Source organism: Pygocentrus nattereri, chromosome 19 (assembly GCF_015220715.1).
Source record: "Pygocentrus nattereri isolate fPygNat1 chromosome 19, fPygNat1.pri, whole genome shotgun sequence".
Classification (NCBI taxonomy): Eukaryota; Metazoa; Chordata; class Actinopteri; order Characiformes; family Serrasalmidae; genus Pygocentrus; species Pygocentrus nattereri.
In genome coordinates this window covers 27,480,754-27,491,534 of record NC_051229.1, presented here as the reverse complement: position 1 = coordinate 27,491,534, position 10,781 = coordinate 27,480,754, and the positions used below count along the sequence as shown (strand labels likewise).

Below are 10,781 nucleotides of genomic sequence, written 5' to 3'. Positions count from 1 at the left end.
TTCTGTGTAGTTGAACAACACCTCCTTAGGTATGTGTCTGTGTGTCTGTGGTGTGGGTGTGTGTCTGTGTGTGTCTGTGTGTGTGTGAGAGGGAGAGATGTGTGTGTTGGGGGGGGGGTGGTCCATTCAAATGAACTGTCACTCTGTTATTATGCAGCTCTTAGTGGAGAAGCCTTGTTTGAGTCTGATTTGCACCCTCTGAACAAACAGTCATAACTCGGGAAATGTTTACTCTGTCGCTTCACCGGATAGATGGTGTGAGATGAAACCCCTTGGGGATTATTTAGGTGTAATGCTGTGTGTATTGAGGAGAAAATGTCTGAGTTATGACGAGTTAAACACAGAGAAAATCCTGAAATAAGCAGATTCTGATTCTGAGAAATTTACATGGGAGTGAATGGGGCAGTTTTCTGGGCCTAGTGCCAACAAATGCTCATAACTCTAAAGCTCATTGATAAAGTGATGAGATATTTTGAGGTTTCAGAAAGGATGAGTTTCTCTACCATTTAAAACTGAAAATTCTTATGGGAGGTTTTTAATTTTTAAACTTAATATTATTAAAAACTACCAATCCAATCTACTCCAAACATACAGAGCACAAGTCACAGCACCGAGACCTTCAAAACGCAGTTTGAACGGAGTCTGTACATTAAGCGGTTCGGGCTGTTTTAATCACAGGAAAGTTTGGAAGAAGAATAAAAAGAAGTATGAGAGATAACAGTAGAGATAACAGAAGAGCTTCTTCAAGCTCTCTAATGAAGCAGTGATATGTGGAATTTTGTTACTCTGCTTAACCACCAGTGGGCCGCCTAGAAAACACTGAGCAAAACGCCAGTGGACCACCAGCTTTGTCATCATTCAGTTATGAAAAGGCACAAATACGAACTGGAAAAACTTATTTAAGGTTCGCCATTGGACCTTAAAACCACTGATGTACTTTTGAGGGAACTGCACTTCCACTAGCTACCTGGGGGGGATTCCGAGGCGCTCCCAGGCCAGCTGGGCGATATAGTCATGCCAGCGTGTCCTGGGTCTTCCCCCGGGGTCTCCTCCTGGGTAGACTTGCCTGTGACACCTCCCGAGGGAGGCGTCCAGGAGGCATCCTACCCAGATGCCCGAACCACCTCAGCTGGCTCCTCTCGACGTGAAGAAGCAGCGGCTCTACTCCGAGTCCCTCCCGGATGACCGAACTTCTCACCCTATCTCTAAGGCAGAGTCCAGACACCCTGCGGAGGAAACTCATTTTGGCCGCTTGTATTCGCCATCTCGTTCTTTCGGTCATTACCCAAAGCTCATGACCATAGGTGAGGGTGGGAACGTAGATCGACCAGTAAATCAAGAGCCTTGCCTTATGGCTCAGCTCTTTCTTTACCACAACAGACCGGTAAAGAGCCCGCATCACTGCTGACCCAGCACCAATCCGCCTGTCAATCTCCCGCTCCCTTTTACCATCACTCGTGAACATGGCTATGACTTAATTATCTCATTCCCACGTCTTAGGAAGTCATGGCCGTGACTTAATTATTTCGCTATCATGCCTTACTAAGGTATGGCCATACATTAGTATCTGCTTTCCATGCCCTAACACATCTTAGGAAGTCATGGCCACAACTTAATTATCTCATTCCCATGTCTTACTAAGTCAACTTAACTATCTTGTTCTGACATCTACAACAACAAACAAATTGTTTCTATGTGTTAATACGGCATTCATTTCCCCATTGTGGGACTAATAAGGGTCACTTAATTATCTCATTCCCACGTCTTGCTAAGTCGTGGCCATGCATTGTTGTTATTTATATGGGGTGTCATCAACGGGGCTCTGTAGTTCTGCTTTTCTGGAGGACAATAAATAAAACATCAAATCAGTTTTAAAAAAACTGGCAAATCTCACAGCAAAAAACGTCACAGCAATGATTTTGTTCTAATTCTCTGCGGATGCTGATTAGTCAGACACCTTAGTGCTTCCCCAGTCATATCATCTGAGGAAAGTAACAGATTTTGATTAAATATTCTCTTAATTAATATTCTCTTAATCAAAAGTATTGGCTAACAGAGAATATTAACTCTCACAAAGGGTGGGCATCAGTCTGTCTGCATAGGAGATTCTAGACACTGGACAAACCACTGGGTTCACAGAGAGGCCTGTGTGTACCTGCTGACCCAGTGAAGAGAGGGCCAAGTTGACCTTGAAAGGTAAAGCAGGCTGGTGAAAACCGGCTGAAAGCAGCTTTTAGAAGTGAGCTCGACATGCGATGACCAAACTGATGGACGAAGAGATGCACCTAATAGAGAATGAGCTAATATCAAAATTTGAGAAGTAAGGTGGGGGACATCAAACTACCCCAGATAAATGGTATAAACTGTGGTTTGGAACACTGTATATACACAGTTGGGGTCTCCTGAGACCCTGAGCCACTCGATGCTGAAATAAAGGAGAAGCCTTTTTCCCTCTTCCACTACGTCAGCGTCTGAATGCTCTTTCCTTTTTGACGTCTTTTGAGAATTTTTTACTAGGCAGTTATTAGTGTAAGTATTTAGCCAGTATTAAAAGATTTCTTTCTTATTCATAACATTCTGTTGGCGGGCTGGGGTTGAAGGGGACAGCCCTTGGTCCTGGCAGATGTATGTGTAAAACGGCGCAGTAAGGTTTTGTTTATTCAACAAACACTTCTTCGAAGTCGTGCTGTGCATGTGAAAAGATGAGTGTGAAACTTGCATTTGAATTTTTGGAAATAGTTGAAAAGTTCTTGCTGAAGTATTCGCTGATGTTGTGCCTGAAACCAAAACCATAACCATAAAACACCCACCTCACAGATAGTTCAGACTTCATGTTGTGTATTTTGGTCCCAAACCTACAAACAGGCAAAGAGATCGCCCACATCAACAGGCCTGGTCAGCAAAAACATAACACAGCACTTTTGCTGGATTTTTTAAAGGTGTGTCTACTTTTTATTTAATTCATTTATTTAAGCAGTGTAGCTGTAGCTTCCCAGGAACCACAGAGAGAATCCTCTGAATACATTTCCCCCAGCCTGTACTGAGGGTCTATTGTTAGGAAGTGGAAAAACACTGAGAGGTGTGTGTGTGTGTGTGTGTGTGTGTGTGTGTGTGTGTGTGTGTGTGTGTGTGTGTGTGTGTGTGTGTGGTATTTATCTTCAGCACTTGGGGAAAGTGCACACTCACTGACAGCCTGCTATCATGTGGATGTGTTGAGCCTTAAGGGGTTTTGCTCAAGGACAGCAAAGTGTCAGTGTTTTATAGTCTGTAGCCCAAAAGGTGGTTAATTGAGTTTAAATATTCAGAAAACAAAGAAACCTGTGCAACAAATTGTTGGATGCCCATGTTGTAAAAATGCAACACATGCTGAATTTGAATGGAAATATAATAAAAAATAAACTAAAAGGTAGGAACTATAAAGATTGTACATTTTTTTCACCAAATTGGCACTAATGTCATAAAATGTGATAAATGGTGAATTTGCACAACAAATTATTTGGAACGAATACCATAAAAATACAAGCAATATAGTAAATTCGCTCAAAAAGTGGCAAACATTTGCATACCAAATTATTTGGCACTAATAACATAAAAAATACAAAAATTTCACACCAAATTTTCAGTTTCCAGTTCAATAAAAATCTAACACATCACATTTTCAGCACCAACACCACAGGAGTAAGAAAATGGAAAATGTGGCATTTAAGGTATTTTTATGCTTTTGATTCTTTATAATTCAGTGAATGAATTTGCCATTTTTATGTGTTGGTTCCTGACAAGCTGGGGGATGTGGATGGATTCGTGGTCATCAGTTTAGCAGCCAGGTTTCAGAACAGAAGACATACACACATGTACTGTACAATCAACCATAACTTTAAAACTACCTCCTTATTTCTACACTGTCCATCTTATCAGCTCCACTGACCGTATAGTTTCACTTCGTAGTTCTACAGTTTCTCTGATATTCTGTTACCCTGTTCTTCAGTGGTCAGGACCCCCATGGACCCTCACAGAGCAGGTACTATTTGGGTGGTGGATCATTCTCAGCACTGCAGTAAAACTGACGTGGTGCTGATGTGTTAGTGTGTGTTGTGCTGGTGCGAGTGGATCAGACAGAGCAGTGCTGTGCACCACCGTGTCAATGTCACTGCAACAAGGAGGCTGTTTTAATGTAATGGAGGTTTAGTAAGTGTAGTATCAACTTTTTTTTTTGCTTTTTAACTACTTAGACTACCAAAACAGTACAGAGCAGTTGGGACAGTGATAATCCCATCAGTGAGACATTAGTAGTGAGTAGCCAATCAGTGTGTCGCCACAATTCATGTGATCATGTTGTGGTAAAATTCCTCATTTTTAAATGACCTTTTCAATTGTACTAAAGCTTATTATTAAAAAAGTACTTTTTACTCAATTACTTGCTAGTTCTTGAAATGTAACTCCTAACGACTTGAACTGAATTGTGTTCTGCTGGTTCAGCTCCTGCACTGCTTTGCTGTTTCCCACACCTCTCACTTTAGAGGCTTAACATTTCTTTAGACCTAAAAGAGAGGAATAGGGTTACAAACTCCAGTTCCTATATGGGTAGATGCTGGAAGTTCCACTGTGTTTCTATTGTACCCACACAGGTTGTTTTTCCTGAGCTACTTCTGCTTGATTTGTTGCAGTAACAGTAGGTTTTTGAGTGTGGCTTTGAGCTACATTACTCATCACAGGCCTTATTGGGGCACGGCGCTCCGGCCTAAAACTAGCAGCCAAAAGCAAACACAGCACTCTCACTAGAGAATTTTAAATGGAAAGTCTTTTTAAATTTATTTATTTATATAACCAGTGTGGTTGTCCCACGAACCACAGAGAGAGTCCTAATGCCATAAAGATACAAATAAATGATCAATTCAAGCACTAATATTGTAAAAAAGTGAATTGACATTACAACTTTTCTGGCACCACTGCCAAAAAAAACTAGAAAATAGTAAATTCACTCAAAAAATTGGCACCTGTGTCATAAAAATGTAATAAACAATACATTTGCATACCAAATTATCTGGCACTAAGTACATAACAAATACAAAAAATTGAACATTTACGCCAAATTTCCAGCCACCAATTCCATAAAAATGCAACAGATATCAAATTTCCATGCCAAATTGTCAGACACCATCTCCACAGGAGCATTTGAGGTATTTATATGAAACCTTTTTATAAAAATGTTAATTTGTTACTTGTTTGTTGATCAGTATTCTGTAGTGCAGCCTTATTGGTTAGATTTTTTATTTGATCTTGTTTTTTCATCAGTGTTCTCTCACTGCAGTGCCCAAAATGCATAAACCAAACTCGTCAATTACCCATTGGGAATCTCTGTGGTGTCAACCAGTCCTGCGAGCCGAGCCACTGAGCTAATAGATTCAGCGAAGCTAGCATTAGTGCTGCTCCTCCCTCAACTGTCAAGCAAAATTGTAAATTACATTGGCCTGCTAGAAAAAACAGCCCACCCTCAAACATCTACCCAAAATCATCTTTTCAAAAGCTCCTCCTTCAATATACATCATCAGAAGGGGGGTTTTCTAGTCTTTAAATTGGAAAATCTCACTCTAGACTCTATAGGAGGCGAGTGAACGCGTTAACAACACGTCATTATGGTTATCTCTTTCATTTTGGCCAGAGTGTCCCTTTAATGGATGCAGTGTAACAATAATTAGCAGTAATTAGTTTTGCATTAACACCTATAGTACTAAATTACCTCTCCACTGTATAGTAATTGGTGGCTGTTTTTATTTCTTGCCAGCAACATCAGCTTTTTGCTGACCCTTTCCCTTAATGAACTGGCGGGATGAATGTGTTGACTACCTTTACAAGCAAAGCCAAAAACACTAATCATGTTTGATAATTGTGCTGCTGAATTGGTCGCTGTTTGCTTTTATTATTCTTAGCAACATTAGCTATTTCGATTGAACGTCTTCTTTCATGAAGTGGCTGGATGAAGGAGTCGATTCCCTTCATATTCAATGTAGTTATTAAAGTGTATTTATATTTAACTGTGGCCCAGTGGCCGCGTAGAGAAGCCAGGCTTATTGAGAGTGATTTGGAGCCTCCCTCTCGCACCCACTGCTGCAGGCGAGCGCAGAGTAAACAAAGGAGCCTTTAGGCTGCAGCTCAGCCGCGTTTGCCACGTTTAGGGTTTTTATAGAGGGGTAGTTTGAAGAGTAAACAGGCTGTCAGAGTGGCTGTGGGAGGCAGGGTGGGCTGAGCTCGGTCTGCTGTACAATGCAATGAGGAAGAACACAGAAGCCGAAATTGCTGAGCGATGGGAGAACTGGTTCTGCACGTGCTGAAACACCAAGGAGTGACAGAGTGAGGTATTCAGTGGAGGAGTGCAGAGTGTGTTGGAATGTGTGTGGCCTTTTTTACAGAGTTTGGGGTAAGAAATGGAGCAAGGCTACGTGTTTATTGAAGGAGTAGAAGACTGTGTGGGTGATTAAAGGAGTTAAAAGAAGAAATCTGAGGAGGAGACTGTCCGGGCTGCTCAGAGACAACAGTGGGAAGCAGACTGAAGCCTGGAAGGAACAAGACTGAGAGGAAGGGAGTTTTGGAGGAACTGAGGATTGACTGAGAAGAAAGGAGTTTTGTGATACCAACAGGCCAAGAAAAGGAAGGAAACTCTAAAGAATGGAGTTTTGGTGTGAAGGGGCTACTGAAAGTGGAAGGTGGAATAGTAAGTGGAACTGGCTGTAGGGGGTGTTAAAGAGGCAGTAAATAGTAAGACTGTGAGGAGTTTAATGGTATTTGAGGGGGCAACAGAAGAAGGAAGGGACTTTGGGTTTTTAAAGAGGCAGCATGGAGAAAGACTGAGGGAAACTTTTGGGGTACTGAGGGGGAAGGAAATAGGCTTGGGGAATTAAATTGGCAATAAGAAGAAGAAGACTGCAAGCAAGGAAGTGACAGAAGGAGGAAAGGACTGTATAAGGTACTAAGGGCACAAGAAAAGGAGAAGGACATTGGGGAAGGGAAGGTGTCGGGTGTTAATGGGCAATTGAAGAAGGTAAGCTGTGAGAAATGTACTATGTGGGGTTGTTAACAGGGTAATAAAGGGAGGAAAATAGTGAGGAAACGAATAGAGTGTTAATCGTAGTAGTGGAAGGGGAAGACTACACAACAAACATTTTGGGGGTATTGGGGGCAGGAAAAGCAGGAAGACTGTGAAGAAAGGACGGTCTGGAGTAATAAAAGGGCAGTAAAGGGCTTGCAAGGAAGAAACTGGGGATAGTTTACGGAGGAAGTCTGAAAAGACTCATTTGCGTTGGAATTTATGGCAGTTTTGTCTGCGTACATGAGCAAAAGAGGGTGCATGAGGTGTCTGCGTCGCCTCGCACCGCTTGTGCCAGTGCTCATGTTGCTCATGCTAGCTGTGCCCCATGCTCTTGCACCAGGGGCTAGCCTGGATTCTGAAGACTTGGATTCTGGAGACTCAGATGCGCAGGTGATGCTGCTCCTCCTGTGGTGGGCGCCATTTGGTAATAAGCCAGCACTCCCAGACTGTGCGATGAGCTATGGTGTGCGTGGGTGCACACTGACACAGGACAGGGCTGAATACTCACGCGCCAATGCAGTGATCATGCACCACCGCGAGCTGGTGCAAGAGCCCGAGGAACTCCCACAGCTCCCGCGCCCTGAGGGGCAGAAATGGATATGGATGAACTTCGAATCCCCTTCTCACTCACCCTGGCTGGATGGTCTGGACAGGCTTTTCAACCTGACTATGTCCTATCGCTTCGGCTCTGACATCTTCTTGCCCTACGGGTACCTCCAGCGTCGTCGCTATGAAAGTGTTGACAACCCTCCAATGAACCACCATGGCAATAACGTCGGCCTTCCCATGGGTCGCCGTGGCAGTGACTCTCAGGCAGATCAGCATGGCAACAACCACAACGCCCAACTGACAGATCACCATGGTAACAACAGCAACCACACAGTAGTTCACCACGGTAACAACTCTCATGTACGGTGGCATCATGATCAGTCTGGCCTCAGGCACCCGGCATTGGTCGCCTGGGTGATCAGCAACTGGAACGAGGAGCAAGAGAGGGTTCAGTTCTACTGGCGGCTTCGCCGTTACATCCGAGTGGACATCTATGGCCGCCGGGCGCTACGTCTGGTCAACGAAAGCGTGCTGCAGACCATCTCCAACTACAAGTTCTACTTGGCTTTCGAGAACTCCCTCCACACAGACTATATTACCGAGAAACTGTGGCATAATGCCCTCCAGGCTGGCGCTGTGCCCGTGGTGCTGGGGCCACCACGGGAAAACTACGAGCGCTTCCTGCCTCCCGACGCTTTCATCCACGTCCATGACTTCAAATCGCCCCGGGCACTCGCCGCGTACCTCATGTACCTTGATCGAAACCCCACTGAGTATGGGCGCTATCTGGCCTGGAGGCGGGACTACAGCGTGCATGTGGCCTCATTTTGGGCAGAACATTACTGTGCTGCCTGCCAGGCTGTGCAAGCCAGCCGCAAACAGAAGAAAACAGTAAAACACTTAGAAATCTGGTTCAACTCTTGACGGACATGTTAGAACAATAACTACAGGACTAGTATAGGATGTAGGAAACATAGGATTAGTTTGGATATACTGGAATATGATGAATGCAGTTTTACCGAACTGGAGTCAGTGATTCTCCATGCTATTATGGAAAACCCCTGCCTTGTGTATTTTGGTGTTATTCAAACACGACAGAACAAATCAGCTAACTGACAAGCTGATTACCGCAGGACCAAGCACTGGCCTATATTGACCTACTGCCTGTTACCAGGACTGAACACAAAGAGCTGTCATTGAGTACAATTGAGTTGATATTTATATGATGCTTTCTAGTACATTGAAAAGAGTTCATACACATTTGTTTACTGTTGTTAATCAAATGTATTGCGGGTTAGTTTGCCATAGCCATATGGCACATACAATGCAAAACATTACATTAGTTGCAGGTGTTGTTCCTTGTTTCTTTTTTCCTGTTCTATGCAAAACATAATGATTTGCATGGTTTCTTTTTGCATAAAAGAACGATTAATTGAAAAATCAAATTGACATTTTGCTCTCCTCAGCCCACTTGAAGTCAATTGGCCAAGACATATTTGGTGTCAAGTTTGCTTCTTCAATTAAACACTGGAGCCACTGTAGTCATGAACCAATTGTTAAGCCTCAGACACAGTAGACATCAGCAGTTCAGGTTTCTTTGTGAAATTGGTTGTGGTAGCTGGACAGAAGATTGGTGATAAATAATCCTGCATTTTGTCTAAGTCTATTATGTGCTATTATGACCAGCTACATTGAGGGGGCGCTATATCTGCAGGGGAAAATGAAGTAGCTGATACCACATGTGAGTAGAGATGGGTCAAGCGGTGACTTAAGAATACCACATAAATATATACTTGCAATAGTACAATGCTGCACACAACTCTGTAGCAAAAACATATAGATAACTGATGTGCTGGGCAGCAGTGGGGAAATGTGTGCAGCTGCAGTTAGCCAAGCAGCTAATACAGCAGTGAGTAAGCTGGCAAACTCACCTACCATAAACAGCAGTTTTGTGCCAAAAATATATAGAGATAACTGGCTTGATTGGTAACAGTGTGGTGATTTGTGTGCAGCTGCAGTTAGCCAAGGAGCTAACATTGCAGGCTGGCATCTACCACAAAGATTTAAAGAACAAATATAGATAAAATAATACATTTTCCCAATTGGCTATGTATCATGCAGTCCCTGTTTCATGTGTTTGTGTATGTCAATTTTTGAAGAACTGTAAAGGGTTTATGCTTAAATACAGGTTAAATTAGCATTCTGTTCATTTTGTATGTGCAGTGCTGATGGTCAAAGGTTCAAATTGTCTTCCCTGCTGCAAAAATGTCATAGACCTGCATGGAAATCAGGACCCGCATACCTGCATGCGGAACACACGCTGTGCTTGTCTGTGCTGCCTTTCTAGCAGTGGTTGAGCTCAATGTGAGAAATGCTGATGTGACTGTGCCTTTATGATGTAATGTATTAGGGGAGATTTTGGTTTTGGATGTGGCTTAAAAAAGATGTATTCCAACCATTTTTATGTGTATAAACTCCATCCTTTGGCTGAAGGTGCATGAGAAACAGTGAACCAGTGAATCACGGTGAAACCTGATAGAACAATTAGAAAACAAAAAAGACTAGTTTACGAGGAAGATCTGAAAGGTCCAAGGTTCAAGGTTCATTCCTGAGGGAGCCCCACATAAACTAGTTTGTTATGAATGGTTACACCCCCATTTGTGGTGGGTGGGGGGGGGGGGGGTTATCAGACGGGAGATGGACGTTTATATACCCCACCCTTACTTCTACCCTTACACTTACTGAGGCAAAGATTTAATTAACCTCAGATTTACAATCTCTTCCTAACCTGAAATGTAAACAAGATGTTTGCTGTCTGAAACTGCGTTCCTGAGTCATCACCTACTCACTCTTAATAGTCACATTAGTCTTAACAGACGTCAAACGTCTTGTTCATGTGGTTTCTGACACCGTGTGAAGTACAGTTAGCTACAAAATGGACAAAATGCGGACTTCACTGTGGCTGGTATTACTGTTTTGAGTTATGTGGTACACTTTTGTCCATTTTTAGAGATTAAAGAATACCACAGACCAGGGGTCGCAACCCAATTATTAGGAAAAGCCTTTCGAAATCAAACCACCTTTGATGTTACAATATTTTATGTCCATTTTACCATCTTTGCTGTAAACGTGTCTATAAGGAAGACTC

The 10,781-nt window shown here is 42.9% G+C and overlaps 1 protein-coding gene across 1 annotated transcript; it reads left to right on the top strand.

Moving 5' to 3' along the window:
- The first annotated feature begins 6,217 nt into the window (after positions 1 to 6,217).
- On the top strand, positions 6,218 to 10,175 carry LOC108435701 (alpha-(1,3)-fucosyltransferase 4). The gene has a single exon (XM_017711704.2). The coding sequence runs from the start codon at positions 7,304 to 7,306 to the stop codon at positions 8,555 to 8,557; it is 1,254 nt and encodes a 417-aa protein (XP_017567193.2). The 5' UTR covers positions 6,218 to 7,303; the 3' UTR covers positions 8,558 to 10,175.
- Positions 10,176 to 10,781: the final 606 nt, after the last annotated feature.

Coding starts and splice junctions, on each gene's coding strand:
- LOC108435701 (XM_017711704.2), top strand. CDS start 7,304: ATGGCAGTTTTGTCTGCGTACATGAGCAAAAGAGGGTGCATGAGGTGT.